Here is a 24,590-nt window from a genome sequence, read left to right as displayed (position 1 = left end):
TTTCAAAACGAAACTTGAATTGTTTGTTTGGTAAAGTATACAGTTTGGCAAGCATGGCAGGATGATGAATTGTATCATTTAGGTATGGCCTATGCGTGGTAAGGAGATAAGGATCAAAAAAAGATTTCTGTTTAATCGAATTGTTTTCCAATTATGAGATGAATTTTTTTTTATAAGCGATGAGGTATTGTTTGCTATAGATGCGAAAGATAGCAATGTTTGTTGGTGGTTGGTGATTCCTGAGATCTAGTTAGATTAGTATTCAGTCTTTAGGTTGTGAAATTAATGATTGAGAAAAAGCGATATTTTCATGGTATCATAGCCGAACTAGATAAAGGGATTTTGACTTAATGCAATAATAAAGACAAGGGGTAGATTGTTGGGGAAGTTTCGATTGAAAAAGCAAATTGAATTAGGATTACAAAAAGGTGATTGTGAGGCAAATTAAAATCTGAGAGAATATGATAAGTTTTGACAATATTTTGTAGATATAGCGCATATAGATTAAATTTTTATACACAGATACAATACCAATATAAATGGCTGTAAATTTGAATACATAGAGAATTCAATAACAAAACGATTCAGACTTTATCGCTGCCAAATAAGCAATTAAATTTCTAAAAGAATTGCATTTTAATAAAGTTGGTATCAAATAACAAAACAACATATCAAATAGAAGTAGCATTTAGAAAATTGAAACTAGGAATTACCTAAGTTAGGGCCGATGATATTCAAACGTTATACATATTTGTATATATAAATAAACTTATACCTGACGAGTGACATTCATTCAAACGAATTGAAGAAATCACCTATACACATGGGAGTATTCACCACAATGTCTACCAGAAAATTGTTGTGATGAAAAGCGGGAGTGAAGCAGCGAATTGTTTTTTGCGGGTGAGCAACTGTATCAACATTGGATAGTTTTGACGTTAGAGCCAGTGTGACGCAATCAGAAAAAATCTTCTACAAATACCAGGTTTAAAAAAGAAAAAAAAAGATTTTTTTTTTCAATTTGGATATTTACCGAGGGCTCCAATTTTGGTTGGACAATGGAGGACACCAACAGAGCAGAAAGATTAAATATAAATAGGATAGAAAAGCTTTTTGTTGGAAGACCGGAAATAAATTTTCATGAGTAGCGAAACATTATTTGGATAATAGAATTGCGAAAAATAAACTTTACACTGTAAATGTACCGTGAGAGATTAGACTTAATATTCAGATTCAGGAAATTCAGTCAGAAATAGATTTTTTTGTTTATTATGTTCAAATTATATCTACATATTGTAAGATTATAGAACAGGCATAATATTTTATATCAAATTGTTTTTCCGTAATGTGAATTATAAAAATTTATCATTCAGAAATTTATTCAAATAAAGCATCAGGAATAAGATTTAAAAATTGTTTGAACTAGCAGTATTAGCAGTTAGTTATAGAGATGAAAAAGATTATATTGTGTGATTTGTGTCCTTTCAACACACTGAAATATTTTACCATCATAACTATCAGGTGCTGACAAGATCATGTCGGAATTAAACCAGAGTTATCTCAACTGAAAGAATACACTATATTGTCAGAAGCATCAATATACTGTAAATTCTTTATTTATAAATTATCAAATCAAAAGAATTTATCCCAGAAAAGTGTTGAATTCTATGATTCTAAAATCAAATACTGAAACATAATATAGATATTGCATAATAAAAACAATGTAACATAGCTTTTTCTTTACAATTCATGAAGGAGAGTAGCAGATTTTCAATACTACATGTATAATTGAGTATCAGCTCACTTCTCTGCTTCAATTTTGCTACCTACGGTAGTTAGTGGTTACAATCGTAGTTTTTATTCCAATTACACAAGGCTGTAATGTGAGGCTAATGGTCCTCAACCAGGATAAAATCAATTCACAATAGTCCAGCTGTTCAATGAGAACTAATGAACGATTCACTCATTGTCTCAAATTTGTTAAGGCTATGAGGTTATTTATATATTATATATGAGAAAGTAGCTGGATTAGGCTAAATTAGATTTGAAGTTCAAAAGGCTAGAATATCCCTGTTATAATTAATGGTATTAGACTATCACTAATTACTTTTGCTACTTTTGATGACAGATATATTATATACAGTAAATTTCAAAAAACTAGAAACTTTGAATTGAAAACAGAGGTGAAGACGTAACGAGAATCAGACCATCAATGAAAAATGGCTGCACCACAATTTGAAGCGTACCAGGCGTCAATACACAGTGCAGAAAACATATTATTTCCATTAATATCAGGTAAGTTATAGTTTTTGGATGTTCAAAAATCCAAAAGTTTGACTTTATTGTTCTCTTTGTATTTATTTTAATACAGGAAACGACAATCTTAATTGACCTAATCGGTGCCATCTCAGTCTCTAAAATTAGGCAGGCATGAATACACTCTCAAAATAGTAATTCTAATTAAAAAACAATAAGTTTGATCATTCTATTATAAGGTAAGATTTCGTTACAAGCAAAATTTTATGAAAAACAAAAACTATATCAATGAGATACTTCCACCGAGGCTATTCTGACAGAGTGATTTATCCACATAATGGGCTTCAAAAATAAAAATAAAATAAAGTTGCTTTAATTTCATGACACAATAAAATTTTGGTAATTTTACATTTAAAATTCACTTTCTTACAGTGCTTGGAATCTTGTTCAATGCCTTTGTCGTGTTGGTCATTGTAGTGACGGAAAGATCAAGATCAAATAGAACAGTTGCAAATACGTTTGTAATGAATCTTGCAATTGCTGATATTTTATTTCTCATTGCGTTGCCGTTTCATACACCTTCGTTATATGGAGATGGATATCCCTATACTGTGGAAATGTGTAAACTTTTAGAAGGTAAATCAGTATAAACTATTATAGAGGTTGCTTTTTCCATATATACCTCCCCTTGCATATTTTAAAATTTCTTATATTAGTAAAGTTACACCAAATACAAAGTAATATTTTCTTCCTAAAAACAACAAAATTCATAACCGCAACGATAATGTGATAACAATTTTGAAATATAATAAAATGTAACATATTGAGGTAATTAGAATTCTTATTATTAAAATACCTTTTGTAATAAAAATTTAACCTATAATTATAATTTTTCTTTTATTTGATATACAAAACTGTTGCTTATATGATGATACGCACATGCAGGTTTTGTTAATTATTGTTTTTATGATCATTGATGATAATATAATGAAAAATTGCAATCATACAATCTGCACTAATTAAGTTATATGATTTAGGATTTGGCAGCAAAAACACTCCAGCTAATTTGAGCCAAACTAATTTATTTTGTATAATTTGACAAAGGCCGCCATTTTATAACAATATCAACAATTTTGAATAAACAGAAAGAAGCAGTTTTAATGACTGTCAGACTCTCGAAATGGTTTCGATAAAAGAATTTAAATTTTCTAAATTTTTCAAAACATAAAAGCCATTGTTTAACAACATAAGGAGAAAATTTTGCATGAATATTAAAGTTTTATTAACTAATTCTTAAAATTGAGCTTTCTGTGACTTTCTAAAAACTATTATTTATTAACGATAAAAGTAATTTTGTATGAATAGAAGGCTGTTGTTTCAATTTCAAAATGGATTTCCAGACTAAGTTTTTCAAGACATCCTTAGTCACATTCTAATGGCATTTTCATTACTCAATGTCAGAAATCCTAAAATTGAATATGGAAGTAAATCAATAGAATAACAAATTGTCTCTATTTTAGCAATGAAACACGTCAGTTATCATTCCTCCATTTTATTTCTCACTGGCATGAGCGTGGATCGATATATGGCGATTGTGCATAGCTTGAGATCACTGGAATACAGGACACAGAAAAATGCCAGGTAGCCATTTTTTCAATATTTTGAGTATTTTCAAAGTAGAATATGGAAGATTTTTCTGATTATTCACACATAAGAGTTGAGTGCCATTTGCCTACTTGTTATATTAGCAAGTTAATAATTAGCCTGTTTGATCAGACTTCTTCAGATACAAAATATTTCTCATTTGAATAACCTATCTTAAGAAAAAAATAGGAAATAAGAAACATCACAGAATTTAAATCTTTAAAAAGGTCGCAAGACATCATTTCCATGATATTTTGCTGTTTTTTAAGTTGTAGTAAAGTAATAATATCGAAAGAAAAACATATAATTTGCCTTATTATAACGCTAGTTCTAGTTAGGACAATTTTCATTTATGACGTAACATTGGGAAATAATAATTGATGTATATATAATATTTCATATATACACTTACTTTATAATATACAGTTTTCGTATGTCCTGAGTAATCAGAAATTGCTCAAATAGCATACACACTCAAAACAATAGAAACATTATGTTAAGTAAACGACATAATTATTTACGAACTTGAGAGTTCTGTATTTAATATACATTTTGAATGAAGGTCATATTACGCATCCGTATGATGGGAGAAAAAATTTTTGAGTGATGGAAGTCTGGTAGTTTGCTATTAATTATGTATTCTATTTACTGGTAATTGAAATGATACGTCTGCTATTTAAATTAAATGCATTGAGGTAAATGACTAATGACAACAGTTAAAAGAAAAATATTTACAGTTGTTTGTTTTCTAAACATTTGAAAAAATTAGTATATTGGACTGGCATTCTGATGTTTTGAGATTTTCCAAATTTTAAAAATAGTAAATAGGTCAATGTTGAAAAAATTTGAAAATGTTTACAATAGTCAATGCCTCTCCAAAAATTTGAAACCAATTATAAATGATTATAACATTAAACCTTTTTACCACATCATTCTAGATAACATATATGGAGGTATAACATAATTGTATCATAGATTTTATGGCGTAAAAAGTGACATGTTTTTGAAGGAAATTATCTGGTGTACGGTACATTCAGGTTTTATGCCGGATGTTAAAAACCATGGATGTTTTGTTTGCGTTAGGCTACTTTTAATAACTGTGATAACAAAATGCTTGAATGAAATAATGAGTAATAATGTAAAATAACACTCTTTCATTGTTATAACGAAACAATTGCTAGTGGTATCGTGAACCCAAAAAATTCTGTAGGTTGAAACGTCTTTATATTCCATTCACCCATAAAACGCTGTTTTCAAATTTCAGGATAGCTTGTTTTATTCTCTGGATAGCAAGCATCATAACATCGATACCAATACTCGTGTATTCAACGTTAGAAGTATGGACCGATCAAAATTCTACTGTGACTATAGGTCATTGCATACAATTGTTTCCGGGACATGAAAACGAGAAACATTTTGCAACGGAAGAAGAATTGTTGGAAAACTTTTATACTGGTGATTTAGGTACAAAGTTTTTTTTATGCGGATTACTTATAGTTTATTTCCGTTTATAATAAATTTTGGTGCACCACCAGTATTTTCAAGAAAGAAAATAATCTTTGAATGCATTCAAACTCAGTAGGTAACATTCGATATACAGGTTGTTCATAAAGTCCTAAATTTTTATAAATTGCAGAGACAATTTGCTTTACAGTTTGTTGACCCTACAGGTGTATTGAACAAACCTGATAGAAATATATTGAGAAATGACTTCATAACAAAATTGAAATCTTAAAAAATTTATGAACACCCTGTATCTGTGGAATGTTTTCATTGAAAATTTAGTACTTTTGTACATTTAATATCTGATGCACAACACAAATAACATACCTTAACCTACTAGAGAGAGACTAAACATTAAGTAATACTTCTTTGTTTTCTTCCTGAAAACAACAAAATTCCTTCCTGGTTGGGGGACATTACTCAGATTCTAGGTCAAGAAAAGTAGCCAACAATTTATACTATATACTTCTGTACTTAGTTAACAATTGCATATTTTTGCAGTGCATATTTTCGCGCCACATACAAAACGTGAAAATAAATCAAAAACGACATTACCGCTCCAACAAAGAAGAGAACATCCCCTCAAGAAGTAACATCCTTAATAAATTCCATTAAAACACATTTTATATTAATTAAAAAAAAACGTCTCATTCTCATAAACAGGTGGTGCATATGATTATTCTGGCACGTATGAAGACTACGCATCAGGGAGAATAGGAGAAGAAAATATGACTTCCGAAGACTACTCCGTTTCAGCATTGGTATTGAACAAAAGTGAAAGGAGCATTGGTAAGTCGATTTTTCCCTATATGACATGTACCGTACTCAATCTTTTTGCTTCGCACAAAGCACTGTACAATCAGCCACAGTTATTGACGCTACAGACGTGTGTGTACCAATATGGATGTAATTAATTTTGTTCGCCTACTTTACATCAAGTTGTGTAAAGTTACTGAACCCTATGGGCAGGGGGTATATTCACTTGGCTAACACAGACAGTCCCCGAACTCGTAATAGAACTAAAATAAGGAAAATCCGATTAAAATTATGGCCTAAACCAAACCTGGAACACACACTACGGGAGTACCAAGTCTCACTCAATCTTTTACTCCATCCAAGGTACTGTACAAGCAGCCACAGACATCGATATGTAAGATACTATTATTTCATGTGATTTGAAACTGAGAAGTGTTACCTTCGGTGCAAACATAGTTTAACGCTTTAATCGCGTCCCAAAGATAGCTTCAAAGGGTATAATTTTACTTCGGTTCAAGCTTGATTCTATATGATTCAACTAAATTGTTCTGCATAATAGAAAAGTATTATATAAACGGAGCATGATTTAACAGTGACAAAACTCAAGGGAATTTCTATTTGTCAAAGGTCGATATAGGAACATTGTTGCAAAGTCAGTAGAGTTGATTGAAATGGCAAGCGTGGAAATTAACAATTGAGTTTTACAATTGATTGTATATTCCATACTTTTCAAATGCATTTTAATTTCGATAATACAAACCACGACATACTGGAAAAAATAAATTGACTAGTTTCATTTAAAGTACGCCATGTAGAAGTTCTACACTATATGTACATTTGTTTTTGTGCACATAAACAATCATAAAGTAGTGAATGATAGACGTTGCAAACTCTGGTACATATTCTGATTGTTGGAATACAGAATTTGAGTATGGAAATATTCTTTTTTTATACAAGTCTTTTGTCATCACTACTAATAATAGGTCGTAACATTTAGTATAAATATAGATATTTCATTAGGTATTGTGACATCCTCTATAAACAAGGTATAGCTTCAAGCTTTAGAAATAACTAGAAATTTTCAAGGTAGACATTGCAACTTGTGTATGATCAATTTTTACAGTTCAGGGAAATATAAACTAGATTGCTGCCAGAGTACGCCCAATGTGCCCATCTGCCCACCATTCGCTTCTAAAATTCTCAATTTTTTTTTTTATACAGAAGACATCCCAGAAAAGACGTGCCTGGAGAGAGGATATATAAATAACAAGAATTCAACATCATTTAGGGTGTGGCAGTATTTCACATTCATCGGGTTTTTTGTTCTTCCAGCATTGATTGTAATGTTCTGTTACTTTAAAATCTGGCGTGCAACCACAATACGTAACATCAGGTCACAAAACCAACGATTAGAAGGTAAGAGAATGAGGAAATGGTGTGGAATTGACAAAAAAAAAATCGAATTTTTAACAAAGTGTGTTTGTGTGCGAGTGGATTTGTCGTTAACTTGCTGTTGTTGCACTGCTATCATTTTGCACAAGTCATCTGTTTATTAAAACTATTTTACTGTACGTGTATTTTTTTTTCAACGATTATTAGCTGCGCAATTAGCCTTGTCTTAGCAATTATGAGAATGTGATATTAACGCCAATTTTTCTGATTGTATAATTTCAGACTTTTGAAATGAAGCTATTACTTTCTTATGACTATTAATAATGACTAAATTTGAAACTGTACGTGGGTAAAAAGCCGTGATTTTATGAAGTTAATTTATGTATCATAATAATTTTTGCACAATTCCATATATATATTAAAATTTTGAAATCAAAATTTGGATATTTCAGAATATTGGATTTTATTTATTCAAATTGATTCATGATATTTTTAATATAATTTAAATTTGAAAAGAAAAAGGCTTTAAGAACACAATTCCAAGAAAATTACTAAATTCAGATAAACATTTCTTGACGTCAACAAGAAATTTGACCGAATTTGCATAAAACCATTGCAAGAATAGTAATTCTGATTATGGGCTATATGCATAGAGATAAGTCAAGATTAGAACACAATATAGATATAATTATCATTGGTAGAGATTTATATCAGACCAACGCTATATAATCTATACCTCAGTAATATCTTGATACTTCCCTTTATAAATTCGTTTGGCAATATATTAGTAAATTGAAATTGAAAGTGCAATCGTTATATAGTGCAAATACCAGACAAGTTGGATTTTTTTTAAATCTTATTTCAAGTTTTATTGTCTTATGGTATATTTTAAAAGCACTGGCTTCAAAAAAATTTTCTGCTTTACTACGAGGTGTGGCTAAAAAGAAACGAGACTGACGTCACAGATTGCGCAACACGATTAACCATTGGTAATCAACACTTTTACAGTGTGGTGTAATATGTGTTCTTTGTTCAACAGCTTTTTTGACACAATATCGCAATTATTTTTGCTCTTTAGGAGTCGTAGGTGAATGTGATTAATTGCTTGTTGAAAAAAAAAATGCCGTGCGAGATCTGATTGAGTTTTTTGGCGATAGGGGGTTCAATTGCAGAATGACGATTGAGCAATGAATTAACATTAAATTTTGTGTCAAACTTGGAAAAACGGCGACTGCGACTTTGAAGAAATTGTGTGATGTTTATGGAGATTCTTCCATGTCCAGAACAAGAGTTTTTGAATGGCACAAGCGATTTGTGGGATGCAGGGAGGATGTGGAGGATGATTCGAAGTCAGGAAGGCCTTGCACTTCCACAACTGATACCAACATCGAAAAGGTATCAGTTGTGAGTTCAGTTGTGAAAGGCAGTTGATTCGCAGCGACCGTCGCTCAACAATTCGCGTCATTGCGAAGTTGGAAAAGACAAAAAAAAACGGTTCGCACCAGTTTGGTTGACACTTTTGGCTTGTGAAAGGTGAGTGCCAAAATGATGCCAAGGCTGTTGACTGAGGAGCAGAAAGCTCAACGATTAAATGTTGCCCAGTTGACATGCATTTTTCCAAGTTTGACACAAAATTTAATGTTAACTCTTTGCCCAATCGTCATTCTGCAATTGAACCCCCTATCGCCAAAAAACTCAATCAGATCTCGCACGGCAATTTTTTTTTCAACAAGCAATTAATCACATTCACCTACGACTCCTAAAGAGCAAAAATAATTGCGATATTGTGTCAAAAAAGCTGTTGAACAAAGAACACATATTACACCACACTGTAAAAGTGTTGATTACCAATGGTTAATCGTGTTGCGCAATCTGTGACGTCAGTCTCGTTTCTTTTTAGCCACACCTCGTACAACACACTATTGGCAGCAAACTTTGACTTCATTAAAAACATCACTTCAAGACTTACATTGTAACATAGCTTTGACTTTATAAACCAAATAACCATTAATTAAATAATACTGAAAACAGTGCAAATTGCTAATTTTATTTACGACAATGATTCCTGGATTGTCAAACCATGTTTCATAGATGAATAGCATTCCTTGTCAAATCCAAATAAATTTGAACAAAATACATAATTCGAAATTATGTTAATTCGACTTAGAAGCTAAGCTAGTATTATTATCGAAAAATGTATCTCAATTTTTGAACACAAAATTAGACTTTTTCTAAATTGTTTTTGGTTAACTTTTTGTTGTTGTTGGGAAGAAAAAATGCTTTTTTTCAGAATTGAATTTTCACTACATAAAATGAATGAAGTTGCGAGAGACCTTTAATTTTTTAAATTACCTATCAGTATTATTGGACCCATTATTTCACCCAAAATATGCTGTTTTTTTAATTACAGGTAAACATTTTTTATTTCGTCCAACTTCATCTTGCCGCTGTCCCCCAAACTCAGTGCTCTAAAGCAGTAGTTCTCAAACGGTGGGGTACGACCCCCCATGGGGGCATAGACAATTTTTTTGGGGGGGGGGGCGTGAAATATTTGTTAGATTAATGTGAAAAATATTTGTTTGTATATATTTACATTTCTGCAAAGGAGGTGTGGCTTAAAAAGTTTGAGAACCATTGCTCTAAAGCCCTGCTTTACCAGTATCGACGCAATATACGTTCCACGAATTTAAGCAATGACTGCCTTTTTTACAAAATGGAGACTATCTATTGACAAGAATATACAATATTAAAAATGAGTGCGATTAACAACCTTTAGAATCTGGTATTCCGCGAAAGCAATTTTTTTATTTTTCTGATATTCAAAAATAACGGCTTAGCAAAGATAACACATTCTTCAGCAGGAGGCCATGAGCAACAGTCATTACATCCGAAACCACAATCACCAAAACAAGACTGGAAGAGTAAGTTATGCTTAGAGTTAGAAACAATAACACACGCTTCTCACAGAAAATTACCATATAATAATTAATCTTCTATAGATGGTATTGCATCACAGCATGAAGCTTTCTTTTAGTTTTATTTTTGCATGCTTTTAATTTTGTTGTGTGGCATGTTGGTGTGTGATTATGTGGTGTTAGTGTTACATTATATTATAATTTTTTTCAATCAAATAACACGGTAATATTAGTGAATTTTAATCACCTTTGTTTACTTCGTTGGTGTAGAATTTACATAGATAATTTTTGATTTTTAAAAAAGTTTGATTTAATTTTGAATGAACAGCTGAAATAATTTAAAAAGGGATTTCTACAACCTGAAGATTGCATTTTGTCACAGAGAGAGCTAGCTATCAAAAAATGCAAAAAAAAAATTGAAGTACACTTTTCCACTTTTCTTGTAATCTTTTTAATTGAACAGTGAATAAAAGGAGTTTAGTGAAGTGAATAAAAGGACGAAAACAATTTTTATTTCAAAATACTTAAAAATGGTATCTCTTCTTCGAAATTGAACTAAAAAATTTGGCAAATTAATTCTAGTAATCAAATTTTTGTAAAAAAGCAACAGCCATATTTATTGAAATGTCAATTTCTCAGAACTGAAGAAAATGTTATTGGTACACAACACACATACTCCTGTAATGTTAATTTGTTTTTTTTTCATCCCACAGAAATTCAATCTAAAGTTACGATCATGGTGGCGTGCCTTGTATCTGCTTTTATTCTCTGTTGGTTTCCGTTTCAATTGTGGATTATAATTACACTTCCACCAGGAGTGAAGGTAATGTTGCAGAAAACGTAATGACGATTTATAAAATTAAGCATAAAAGAGTGAAAGTATGCTTGTATAATAATAGAAAGTTAAAAAAGGGTTTCTTATTTGTGTTTTTAATCAATATCAATCAATTTCACCAAGTATTTCCTTATGTCAGAGGTTCCCAAGGTTTTCGTTTGTACAGCACCAAATTATCAGGGAAAAAAACTCACGAACGAAAAAAAATTGCTGCCTTTACATAAATCTTAATTTTGTGATGATTATTGAGTTCTTTATGCCTTTTAGATTTGTGAACATGTCAGCCTAATGAAAAATGTCAATGTCAAATTTTCTTCCTCCATCTCTGCCTGATTTTCCTTTGAAATCACTAAAAAATCAATATGTTCGCTAAGCTCGGTTCAACAGATAAATAAACTGCAACTTGCGAAATTGCAGGAAGTGGTGTCAAACTCTTTTGTTACGTAACAATATGAACAGACACTACGCAACAGAAAGTAAACGCCAGAGAAAGTTGAAATCAATTTTTTGAATCAAATACACAGCATTTAAAACAAGAAACAATATAACATTTATACAATTCTGTTAATTTTCGGGTGCATCGGCAAATCGCCACGGCGCAATAGCGCGTCACGGACCCGCGGCGCCCCCTTTGGAAACTGCTGTCTTTTTTATTTTCCCAACATTTACTAATCACTAACTTACTAATTTTAACAGCCACTCGAGAAAGTTTTCCACAGATATTCAGGCAATTTAGGTTTAAATCAAATAACTGAATGTTCATTTCATACTCTGGACATATTTACCGTAGTTAAGATGCAGTAATCAAAAAATTAGTCATGAACTATCAGTATTCTTGGCATAAATTCCAACCAAACAATAGAATCACGCTATTCAAAAAAGTTCGAGAAATTTTTGGTAAAAAAAATTATTAATTTTTCTGTGAAAGAAACAATTTTTTCAGTTTAACGAATTTTACGTACCATGGGGCGCACTTTAAAACCTTTCTTTTCCTCAAAAATTGGTTGTGTGCTGTAAAAGCCTACTGTATGGATCAGGTAGTGTTTTATGCTTTATTGCATACACTTAAAACCAGTACCGGTACCGCTTTAAAAAATGTTACGTCTTATAGCCTGGTGCGTCTTATGTGTGAATAAAAACCGATATAAACAATTTACTTGACACCTTATAAAATGAGTAATCATGATTTGCGTCAAATATCACGAATAAAATTGCCATATACCTTGATTTTGTTCTAGGTACAATGAAATAGATTGGATAGGCAATGCCGAAGCCGCTCAAAAGGGTTTACATAAAAAAATAAATGCAGTTTAATGAAGTATGTTATAGATAAACTGAAAGCAAAAAGACTAATCTATATATATATATATTTCAGGTATCATCATCTTATCATTGTGACATCATTATTGTCGTTGTTACTATTCTTGCTTGGGCAAACAGTTTACTGAATCCGATATTATACTCAATAACGAGCGAAAACTTTCGGAAAAGGGCAATGACAACGCTGCTGTTTATCAGATATGGCTCCCGGAGGTAAGGTAATACAATACACAATCACAGCTAGATGTGGGCAATTGCTTCACTAATGCTGCACTAAGGTAAAGGAGCTTATTATAAAACAGCAATTTAATTTTTTCGTTCGATATGTTTCATGGCTTCACTCCAAGCAAGGCTATAGACAAGCCGAGATAATATAGAAGACTATATGTTTTCGAAATAACAGAATCTTTTCGGTACCAAACATTGCTAATCCAATTTTGAAACTCCCAGTGAGGGGTGGTGGATATTTGAACTAAAGGTCATGGAAAAACTGTTACATATTCTCAAATTAGGTATTCCAATAATGCATGTTATAAAGTTATGCACTAACAATACACAATTAGCATACATCACAATCTAACAGCAAAAATATACAAAAAAAATGCCATTTACAATTATCAAGTTATTTAATTAATAACCGTTGTTTGCGATATGATACTTCCAATATGCAAAGTGAGATATATGCAACATTGCAAAAACATTATTATTACATTGTGGTCCTTAAAAAACAACATTCATGATTGAGTTATTGAGGTTTAAAAAAAATTTGATATGATTGGAATACAGGATGGGCCAAAGATGGAGATGACATATATTTTTGTATCGTGAATTAAGATGCATTGTTCGGTACATAAAGAGTGATTGATAGACCAATTCCACAATTCAGTTATGGTAGTTGGAAATACCGTTATTGAATCTGCATAATTAGATTCATTAATTAACAGTACAGCCCACCAAATTTTATTGAGAAATTGATAGCATATGGTATAGTTTGAAGTATATTAAATTATAGTTTTCATTTTGTTACCAAATAATGAATTGCTTTGCTTAATGCTTATAATAACAAACTTGCAATAAAGAAAAACATCGAGACCCAAAAAGCTTAACCCATAAATGTTTTAATTACTTTAAAATTATTCAAAACTTGAACTTCTGTTACGTTCAAATGACCTGGTTTCTATTTTTGGGGGTCACCTTGTATAACATTAAATTTGTTTACAAATATTGGGAATTCGCCTGTTTAAAAATCATGAAAATTAGTTTATTCATTTTGAAAGAAAGAAAAAAGTGACCTTTTTAAATTTCTTGATTTTAAAAATCATTCTGAATGTATCTACCTATTAACTAATAAGAAATGTCAAAATGGTATTATTATATGCATTTATTTTAATTTTAATTAAGCGCTTTGCTTATAATTCTGCTTGCATGAAATACCAGTACATTACCACATTGTTACTGTAATGTTATTAATTAAGCAACTTCATTTACAAAATAACGTATAGTAATAACGGCAAAGATGTTGAAAGGATCGGACATTTCAATGCAATAATATGAGATAAACCAATGATGAGATTTAATAATTGATATTATTATAAGTTGTTGATGGATGAAATAATTTTATGTTGCGTCACATGAAAGTTTGAAGTTTGAAAGAGCATCAAATTAAAATGATAACACTGTTGTATCTTTGAAGTTTTATTTCAAAAAGAGCATCATAAGAAAATGAAAAAAAAAATGCAATTATTACATAGCACTTACACATACTGAAAACCAAAATCAACCGCATTTAGATAATGATTTTAATAAGGCTCTAAAAGTAATTTAATCATATCGAAATGATAACAGATTACCCACTTTTCCTTTACTTTTTCCGCAGCAACTAACAAAAAAATTTCGAAAATTTTGTTTTCACAGAACATTGAGAATGTCCGCTACTAGGACCAGCAGAACAACTCACGGGAGAACGGAGAAAACGGATTTGATGCCGTATTCAATGGCGATCGGAACTTCTCCGAAGACTGACAGAAGAAGTACATATATTTCACAACCCACGACACCTATCGATGATGGGCCAGCCATGGCAAAACTGTAATTTAGATGCCCAATCAAAGTATGCATGGCGAATTATAAAACGAACTTGAAATTTCAAGGGTGGAATGTTCAAAGAACAATTTAAAAATCTCATGTGGAAATCTCATGTAAAATATGTATGTAAAGTTATATCAAACATGACTTATCTATATTTTTAGCAAAACAAGAATATCGAGTAAATATACTAGAACAAAAGTTTTGAATAATGAACAAAAAACACAATTTTGAAGTCCTTGCAATCTGAAAAGTTGCTTCTGCTGAACCATCTTACAATTTCATGCAGAATTTTTCAACAACAAATTTTTTTTTCCGTTATCCATGCCACATATTTGCCTAATAGCAGGAATGAAACTACCTTTAAAAGTCTGATGTCCATGACAAAGCCAGCGAAACCTCACAATCTGCATAATATTGCTCATACAAACTTGCCCAAAAAGGTATTTCTTGTATAAAGCGATAAACATTGTCTCGTAAGAGAACAGTGTAGTGATTACTCTTAATCACCAATACTAATCTTCAGTTTATATGAATATATATAATACTGTTTTATATCTTTATTATTTTTGTATTTTCTGTAATATATATAACACATGAACTTCATAGTACATAGTGATGTTTATTTTCTTATTTTAAGTTTTTGACAGGACCTTTGCATGTAAAATTAAATCTATAACTGATGTAGAAACCACAGATGGTTAGTCCATGTTATAATATAATTGCTTGATCTCTAGAATAATAATTCAATACATCTTTTTACAATGGTCCTAAATCTGCCAGAAAACATTTTTTCCTCCCTCTGTACCAGTGTTGTCTAGCTATGGAAATTTACATTAGACTCTGTCTCCTGACTAGAAATAATGACGATGAAAATTTGGACTTGAAGACTCCAGCTATGAAATCTTGAAGAAAATCAAATTTAGATATTGAAAATTTCGACAACTTGGGTATTGGAAACTAATTTAATAGACTGATATGTACGCTTGTTAACTTAGTCACTTCATTTTTTTTTTCCAGTTTTTTTAGATAAATTTTCAACTTAGATCATTATCTCCGTTGAACACCAACCAACATCATTATTAAAAGTTTGAAATTAACTAGTTTGAAATTAACTAACTAGGGAGAATGCAAAATTTTGACTATGACTATAGGAAGACTAATATACGACTCCGGCTCCTATGAGAACATGCCAAGTTCAGACTGCCAGACCTTGTCCAACACAGGCAGATTTGACACTGTGTAGTATAGGATGCTATGGAGCAAAAATATAATAGGAAAAATACTAAGTAAAAACAGCCTTAAAATTTATCTGAAATTCAATACAATAAAATCCATTATAGAATTAGACAAATGACCTGTAGATAAACTATGATTCAGATCAGATATTTGTGTGTGTGCTATGTGTATTGTGAAACGGAGTATCTGAAAGCATTTTATTGAGTGTATATATACTTTTTTCACATCACAATTTTATATCACAATATAAATGTGCGTTAGTTCTAAGTATAGTATGTGTCTAGAAAATGAAGTTGAATAATATTTCTTTAAAATTGTCCTTATTACTATTATCTAGTACTAACACAAGTAGCTGCACAAAAAAGAAGTAAAAACGGTATATAATATACAGACTTTTCGAACTACTAATGTTCGGGTCCATGGACTTTTCCGACCGCAAGGTGGCATATGACAGTTTAAATATTATTTTAAACACCTGCCATGGCTTAGACTTTGCCCTCTAAGATATCGCAACCAGCGGAAAAAGATGTTTCATTTTCTACCTTGATTTATTTTGTACTGGCCTACCTACAAGTTTCATGCTATTGATAAACATTTTATTCTATTACTAATAAACTAGTTTTCATTGTTGTTCTCATTTAATATTTTTGTACTTTTACCACAATTATGTGCCATAAACATACAATCTTCAACTTCTTTATTTTTAAGTATAATGTAACATGACAAAAATGAGTTTTTCACTTGGTGTTGAATTTTGTTCTACAAAGAGTATATAGGCACGAGGCACCTGTTACAATGCCAGGGCATTGGGGAATTCACTTTAGGTAACCTTGACATTTTTTTCAATGGCGTATTTATGCACTTTTGCTCCAAACAAGGCACAGCACAAGCAGCCATTGCTAGGTATGAAGGTGGTATAGCTTATAAGGGCTAGAATCTCTCATTGCTGGAGCCAATTATGACTTTTGGCATATGTGGATACTTGGCCACAAATTAAGCGCATCTTTTTACTTTGCTAAAATTTTTCGGTGCTCCCGAAATATGCGAACCAAGATGGCGGACATCGGAGCGTGACATGGGTAACAGGTTAGGCGATAATTTTTTTCCAACTTTCCTTATTTTAGTCCTATTATCAGTTCGAAGACTAGCCAAGAGCCTCCCGTAGTATTTATACCTAAAATTATGGCCTAACCCTAACCTAGTACACATATTACATTCCGATGTCCGCCATCTTGGTTCGCATACTTCGGGAGCCCCAATTTTTCTTTATCGGCTAGTTTTATATGAGAACATACATGCCTTGGAAAATACTTCTTCTGTTTCTTTTTAGAACGAGTGTTATCTTATCAGCGTGCAAGAAATTTTTGACGGGCAGTTAGCGGTTAAACTCACCTGCTTGTATCATTTACAACAGGGTGGTTCAAGGCTGTTGGCTCCGGGGGCCACAAAATTATTCCTGCATCCTCCGCAGGCCACAACATAAAACATGCAAAACCCCCCAAAAAACTTACTAAATCCCGCAAAAGTCTTTCTATATCTACATTAAGATTTCGAACTCTTCATAACGGAAAAGATGCTTCCGCAAATGTAAGGTCTTTTGAACGTCGATAAGATTTACGAAGAAAAACTATAACTTTGTGAAATGCTTATTGTTCACAAGATTCTAAAATGCTGTTTTAAATTATGCCGACATATCAAACAAGCATTGTGGTATTTTCCCTCACACATCCAGTTAAAAATATATTTGTCAGCTTTCTTTTCAAACTCACGTTTACAAAATAACTTGCAAATAACTGCAGATTGATTGATTACCAAATGTGAGGTGCAGGAGGGTAATTACTGAATTTCCTAACATATAGGCAGCATTTTTTCTAATGCTGTTAGGCTGGTTGCAATAAACATGCGGTATGAATCATATTGTTGAGCCATAACATTAATATTTAGTTATTTGGCATAGCCGACCTAGGCTAACAGAATCCGCATTCGATTTTTAGTTTTCTATGATGCCAAAATTGTTAGCATATATTACCGACCAGAAAAATAGAAAGCCAGATAATAATTTAGACTGCCAAGTACATCATCCAACTTCGCTAGTTGGCTCAGCTAACCATAACACTAGTCAATTCAGTGACATTAAGGATGTAACAATATGTTAAAAGATTTTTCTGGTTAATTTATGATGAAACAACACCAAATGCGATTTTTTTATTACTCTCCGAATGCGACGCGGGCCACAGATAATAAAGCCGTGGGCCACATGTGGCCTGGGTTTGAACCACCCTGATTTACGCACTGTCCTCATTTCATTGTCTGAAGAGCTAGTTATCCTAGTACACAGACCTCCATCCTATTCTCTCTATAATATAAAATCAAACTTATTTACTTAATTTAAGTTTATCAATTACTGTAACAAGATAAATCACCTGAAAATCCAGCTTCAAGCATCATTGCCATGTTATATTGGGCACAGAGATGATCAGAAGATGCAGCAGATGAATATAAATCAAAAGCTTTGTTCAAATCTTTCTTCAAACTTCCTAATCCTCGTTCGTAGCAGATACCGAGATGGTATTTAGAATTTGTGTCCTATGAAAGTATAATAATATCCCGGGTTCAAACCCCATGTCCATCGACTCCTCCCCCATGGTGCAATGTAAGTGGATACAAACTGGGAAGATTATGGCCTGTTCAATAAGTATTAGCCTCATACATATTCAGGCTGCTTTCCTGAAACATTATTCGAAGCGATTGCGTGGAAGTGCTATATAAAAAACGTCATTAAAACTCACTGGAACAGGTTTTTCATACGCAGTGATGATATGCTACTTTCTTCAAACGAGACTTGGCACAAGTACAAAGAGCTGGGTAATGAACTACTATAATAGGAGAATCGGAATCATTATAGTTCGGCATTACCTATTTAATTTATCACACCCTGGTCGAGTTGGTGGACTTGAGATATGAAACCAAGATTTCATCATAGTTTTAGGTCCAACACTTCAAACGCTAGGCCACCACGCCCGGAGTCGAATGAAGAAATGGCAAAGGGATTATTACAAATCGAACCTAATATTGACTAGTTATAATAAGGAAAATTTAGGCTGTCGATGCTTTCATTCAAAAGGATTAATTATAATATAATTTCTAGAGTTCAACCTCATACCAATTGAATATTTCAAATATTGTGTCAAATGTCAAATTTTACTCGTATCTCTAGTTTGGTTGTCACAAATAATAAAATAAAAAGAAGATGAACAAAACAGTTCCCACAAAACAACATTTATCAGAACAATGTAAAGACAAGCTTACCCCTCCTTCAGCAGCCATCTTGAACATTTTAACAGCTTTTTTAAAATCTTGAAATTCTCCAGGCTTCGTCAAATGTGCACCAAGAAATGACTGAGCCTAATAAAAAATCAAAACAAAAAAGTTTTATATGCCACTTCTGCTCGGAACAAGGGCCCACACAAGCTACTACTTATATTCAAAAATATTAATCGCCAACCCAATTTATCACACCCTGGGTTAGGTGTTGGGCATGGGATTTTAAACAGAGATGTGTAACCTGCAATGTTAACTCGGTTAAGTGTTTAAAGCTTCAACCATTAGCACTCAATGACAAAGTTAGAAGATTCGATTTTTAAATCGATAATAATCCTAACTCACATAACAAACCACAGACTTTCGTCCAGTTACAAGCAAGCAGCCATACCAAACCCCGCAGATACCCCAAATAAGCCAAAAAATCATATTGTGCCGCCCTTAAAAAGTAGCAATAGTATCGTTCATTCACCTGTGTGAATCCATTCAAAGCAGCCTTTTCTAGTAACCCGATAGCATGAACAACACGAGACGATCCTCCTTTATCTAGCAATCGTAAAGCAAGATTATATTGTGCTTTTGTGTGGCCTTTGAATGCTGCTTTTTCATATAATTCCATGGCCTGTTGTACAAAGTAAAACTAACAGTACAAATTTGCGTGCTGACTGGAAATGCTAGAAATTTTCATTCCGAAATAAATAGATTTTAACCAGTGATTTGAACAACATATTTATAGGCTGTGCGCTCCGAATAAGGCTCTTTACAAGAAGCCAGAGCAAGGTAAGGAGCTACTATAGTTTGGAGAGACAAGACTCTCTCATGTTGCCGCCCAGTTTATTGGACCCTGGGTGATGTGGTGGGCATGAGAAATGAACCCAAGATAAATTAATAACATTCCTACAAACAAACAGGAGCTCCTTACATATCGCTAGGTATCAGGGGCTGCCTTTACACTGCCTTGTTCATGAACAAGTGCCAAATAAAATGTCGCTTTGACAAAACTCGTACAAAATAGTGTTATTATCTATAGTGTTCATACTTTTTCAAAATTCTTTCTTGTTCCTACACCTTTCTCATAACACAATGCAAGATTGAAATGGGATTTAGCATATCCTTCGTTGCTACCAAGTTGAAATCTTTGGAATGCTTCTTTATAATCGCCAACATGAAGACTTTGCAATGCTGGAAAAGGCAAAATAAATGTCCAAATACATTTTAGAAAGGTATCAACTAGAGTAGTCTACACAGTGCTTCTTACAGTGGGAAAAATCGCCCCTAGTTGACGAAAAAGCGGCAGAAAACAAATCTACATGTAAATTAGCATTAGAACATTAGCGCATTCTCCGAAAGTCAGAAGTATCATATTATCAAAAGTCAAATTATTAGAAGAAATGAAGAAGAACCATGGATTCCACTTTCATTTCATTTGATAGAAAAAGAGTGGCACTATTGTTGTAATAGAAATTGGCTATCGGCAAACAGGATTTAATAAGATTATATCTTAACAGGATGTCTTCAAATGCTAAGAAAGATTGAAGATTATCAAGCGTATCCATCTCATAAAAAAATACCATGAACTATGATTAGTCTACTTATTTAATTGAAATATAGTGTTTAGAGCGTTACATTTTTTTTGCGATGAAGGTGTATAAAGTGATGTAAATGGACAACTGTAGGCCTACATGGAAGTATGAAAACCACCAGTCTAATATAATTTAATAAGATAGGATTCACATCTTTATCATGGGGAAGAGAAAATATGATAATGGGGCTTAATAATAAGGCCACTCAGGGTTACCGGTTTCGAGTATGGGATTAGTTGGCCAGGTATTTGTTTTCGATGGATGAAGAAACTGTAACCGACCAGCGGTTATGTGAACCACCCTATTGCTATAACTATCCCCACATGGGATTTGAACCTGCGAGCCCATGCAGAATAATCAGAGGGCGCCCACACTGCCCACCCTGATATTGAAGTTGATAGACGGAATTAAAATTCACCACCCAACTACATTAGCAGATTAAAGATAAAGTTCACCACAACTACGGTATATAAGGATGTGAGAAATAGGATGGGCTATGTGAATGTGAAACGTAAACATTCTAGGCATTCAAATCCAGGAACATCCTAAATCGGAATGATTGCTTGTGCGTAACTTTATTCCGAATGAATATTGAAAAATTAAAGATTTGTAAATAATGCTTCTACACAGAACAGGTACCACTATCTAAAGGTAATAATACTAAAAGGGTTTATACTCGTATACCGTTTGCATAAAAACTGTCATTAAATATCTAAAAAATCAATATATATATATATAAATACCTAAAATGTTATATGTAGCACCAGAGCAGTCTTTCGTATCTTCAACAAAACGTTCAACAGCTTCCTCAGATAACTCACTTCTGCTATCGTCAGTGTTATTTTGAGACGAAGAAGCAGAATCATCATCAGAAGTATCCCATACATTCTCATGAAAACTAACAGATTTCTAAAGGAAAATAATCACAGTTTCAAATCCATGTTGAGCACAAAAGAACTATTCATGTCGTTGTAAAAAATATACTGGAGAACTTGTCCTTTTCATTCATACAAGAATATTGAACTTAGAAGAGATTTTAAGAAAGGAAATTTAAAATTGAAAGCATTTTATGAACTGAGTTCTGAGGTTAAGAAAAAGTGTGATACATTATACAATCGATATAATCGCCCGAATTGGTATTCAAACCAACGGCAATATTCTTCAATTTTAATTTTGTGATACGCCACACTAGAGGATGAAACTTTATTTGGAGTTTTGATGTTTGAAAGTTTGGCCTCCAGCATCGCCACGACTTTACTGGTTGACCTGGAATTGATAAATTCTGTTCCGCTATTATGTCAATTTATATACTGTTATTTTAACACAACTAAATAATGAATGATTTTGGTGGAGGTGTAGATATACGAATGTCCGACATTTTGTCATCTAGTCTAATTCCTTAGCATCCCTAATTTTCAGGTGGGGCTTAAATAACTAAATAAAACTTTTCATTTTACGAATTTGGATAAACAAAATGACTTTTTGAGGCAAATATGTAAAAATTATTCAAAAGTGCAATTGAACATACAGAAGAATTCTAGATTTTCGAATTAACCATACATGATCATCCTCAATATTACCACACAACTGTTGATGCTGGCAAGATCACTAGTGGGAATCAAACCTCATTACCTGCTTGGGTGGTGTGTCAATCAGATCAACTTTTGGCACATTTCCTACAGCTTTTATTCTGAATGATTTCTCATTGCTTGCTTGGATATCTGTATTGGAATCCCCGCCTGCTGCAAGTATTGGATTCCGACTAAAAATAAAATGAATGTTAAAAATTCCACTCATAGAACATCAGCACAACAGAATACTGAATTCATTGGAATGAAATACTTTTGAAGAAAAATGTTTTGATATAACAAGAGAGCAATGCTCAATTAAACAGACACAAGGCCAAAATGAAGTATAAATCTTTTACAGTACTGTCTGTCTGACCACCAGATCACCAAGGTGTGATTACCTGTTTTAGTTTTGATTTAAGGTAGTGCCTTTTATGTACCTTTTTGGTTTAGGCTGTTGGAACCAAACTAGGATAAGTTCAGTTTTTATTTTTAATTTCTGTAACATGCTGCTGGCAAAAAAAAAATATTGAACTGTATTTTATATATTACAACCACTAAAACCTTTTTGAAAATGGTTGACGGAAAATTACAAAAATGAATGTATTATAAACTAAATTGATTTTTTTCTGCAGCGATATATAACATCATGTAAAACTCAAAAATAAGGTGATTGCAATTTGATAAAAGTTTTTTTAAATTTATAATAAATCAAGCATTTCTAGTACGATCTTGTACATTGCCTGATAAACATACAACAGATTTTTTTTAACAAATACCTTATAGCTGATGGCAAAACATGCAATATCATAGGCATTCGTCTTCTTTGATGCAATTCGAGATTCAGACACTGAATTCCAAATGTTCGTAAACGATCATGAACGTTGTCTAAATATCGATATTCAAATTCTTGCCACGTGGTTATACTCTCATCAAAAGATATTTGTGATTGTGGTCGTTTGCACCGGCGGTTCCAATTACTAAGGACTGCCCGCCCTAATACAAGGGCCGTCATCCAAGCAGTCCCCTGTAATGAATTAATAAAATAACAAAATTCATTATTTCGGGTAATAGTGCATCATTATTGCCTGTAACTATTACAACCTGTATACAAATAGTATGTGTACCAGGTTAGGGTTGTTCAGGTTGTGTGTCATCTTGGTATGAATACTTCCGGAGCATCGTACTATCTGCTTTCACAATTACTAAGAATGAGAGTAGAGTGGATAAATATTCCATTAAGCAACTTGGAGTCATGCAATAGCAAAAGGGTCTTTTGTTTTATTTTCTTCAATAACTTTTTATCAGTATTGTTAGAGTTCACAGAAACACCATCTGGAATATTTTTTCATACATTTAAGGATGTTTTTGAATAATTGTTAATAGGGATTCCGTGATGAACCCAAGCATATCGAGAGTTTCGCAATAAAAAATATATATGCAAAACGTAGTACACCGGAACGTAGTATGTGTACCAGGTTAGAATTAGGCCATCCTTTTATTCCAATTTTCCTTATTTTAGTTTTATTACAAGTTCGGGGACTGGCCAAGTGACTCCTGTAATATTTGTACCTAAAATTATGGCCTAATCTGGTACACATACTACGTTCCGGTGTAATACTTCAGCAGTACCAAAATGAGTATGAATCTTTCCTAGCAACCCAAGTATTCTTATAATGCAAATAGTTTTTTTGTTTCTAAATGTTTAGAATAACAGACAAGAAAGTTGTAACTCACCAATCCTACTCCATTCCAAATATGTTCTGGAATATCTCTACATTCTCCATTATTGTTTTGTCTTTGACCATTCGATGAAGCATTCTTATTCTTCCATGACGGCCCGAAGAATTCTCTCAATAGTAGATCAGCTTCACTAGGAGTGCCAAGAATCCTGTGTGAAAATATTTAGTAACGTGTAATACACAGAGTAAAAATATACATTGTTTTCCTGAATTGTTTTTTGTATAGTAAAAAATCACTTTCAGTAGTAATCTCAAATTTTTTTAAAAAACTAAAAAACTTCAGAACTTTTTGAAACTTCAGAATATAGAAATTCAAAATTTGAAGAAGAAATATAGAATATCCAGAAAGTCTTGGAATAAAAATTTCCCACTGAAATTAAAATGAGGTTTGCCTATTATGACGATTTCGAAGTAGAATATTTACTATGGGC

The 24,590-nt window shown here is 32.4% G+C and overlaps 3 protein-coding genes across 6 annotated transcripts in view; 2 read left to right on the top strand and 1 right to left on the bottom strand.

Moving 5' to 3' along the window:
- The window catches only part of LOC120339699 (interleukin-1 receptor-associated kinase 4-like), a 112,328-nt gene extending 111,374 nt beyond the window's left edge, over positions 1-954 (top strand). The window contains exon 11 of the mRNA XM_078115990.1: positions 945-954. The gene's annotated coding sequence lies outside the window, so the exon portion shown is untranslated. The remainder of the gene's footprint in view (positions 1-944) is intronic.
- The window catches only part of LOC120340118 (uncharacterized), a 32,733-nt gene that overhangs the window by 6,689 nt on the left and 1,454 nt on the right, over positions 1-24,590 (bottom strand). The window contains exons 3-10 of the mRNA XM_039408371.2: positions 24,155-24,308; positions 23,197-23,444; positions 22,482-22,611; positions 21,593-21,758; positions 20,306-20,448; positions 19,739-19,888; positions 19,255-19,350; positions 18,369-18,531 (exon numbers count right to left, since the gene is read on the bottom strand). Coding sequence (XP_039264305.2) covers positions 18,369-18,531; positions 19,255-19,350; positions 19,739-19,888; positions 20,306-20,448; positions 21,593-21,758; positions 22,482-22,611; positions 23,197-23,444; positions 24,155-24,308 — 1,250 coding nt within the window. The remainder of the gene's footprint in view (positions 1-18,368; positions 18,532-19,254; positions 19,351-19,738; positions 19,889-20,305; positions 20,449-21,592; positions 21,759-22,481; positions 22,612-23,196; positions 23,445-24,154; positions 24,309-24,590) is intronic.
- LOC120340119 (somatostatin receptor type 2-like) lies at positions 2,129-16,683 on the top strand. Of its 4 annotated transcripts, none has more exons than XM_039408373.2 (10): positions 2,129-2,295; positions 2,689-2,892; positions 3,777-3,897; positions 5,165-5,364; positions 6,067-6,192; positions 7,381-7,575; positions 10,413-10,472; positions 11,180-11,289; positions 12,677-12,834; positions 14,536-16,683. In XM_039408373.2, the coding sequence occupies exons 1-10, from the start codon at positions 2,220-2,222 to the stop codon at positions 14,711-14,713; spliced, it is 1,428 nt and encodes a 475-aa protein (XP_039264307.2). In that variant the 5' UTR covers positions 2,129-2,219; the 3' UTR covers positions 14,714-16,683. The 4 variants fall into 4 exon arrangements, with proteins under 4 accessions (XP_039264307.2, XP_039264306.2, XP_039264309.2 ...); XM_039408372.2 differs by having other exon boundaries at positions 10,410-10,472; XM_039408375.2 differs by having other exon boundaries at positions 10,410-10,472; positions 12,677-12,839; positions 14,536-14,674.

This window comes from Styela clava, chromosome 9 (genome assembly GCF_964204865.1).
Source record: "Styela clava chromosome 9, kaStyClav1.hap1.2, whole genome shotgun sequence".
In the NCBI taxonomy this organism is placed as follows: Eukaryota; Metazoa; Chordata; class Ascidiacea; order Stolidobranchia; family Styelidae; genus Styela; species Styela clava.
This window is presented reverse-complemented; position numbering and strand designations above follow the sequence as displayed.

What these genes read in the sequence shown, in the direction of transcription:
- LOC120340119 (XM_039408372.2), top strand. Translation starts at nt 2,220, where the DNA reads ATGGCTGCACCACAATTTGAAGCGTACCAGGCGTCAATACACAGTGCA. An exon ending in CTTTTATACTGGTGATTTAG is followed by an intron (nt 5,365 to 6,066) that starts GTACAAAGTTTT and finishes TCTCATAAACAG; the next exon opens with GTGGTGCATATGATTATTCT. An exon ending in CAAAAGTGAAAGGAGCATTG is followed by an intron (nt 6,193 to 7,380) that starts GTAAGTCGATTT and finishes TTTTTTATACAG; the next exon opens with AAGACATCCCAGAAAAGACG.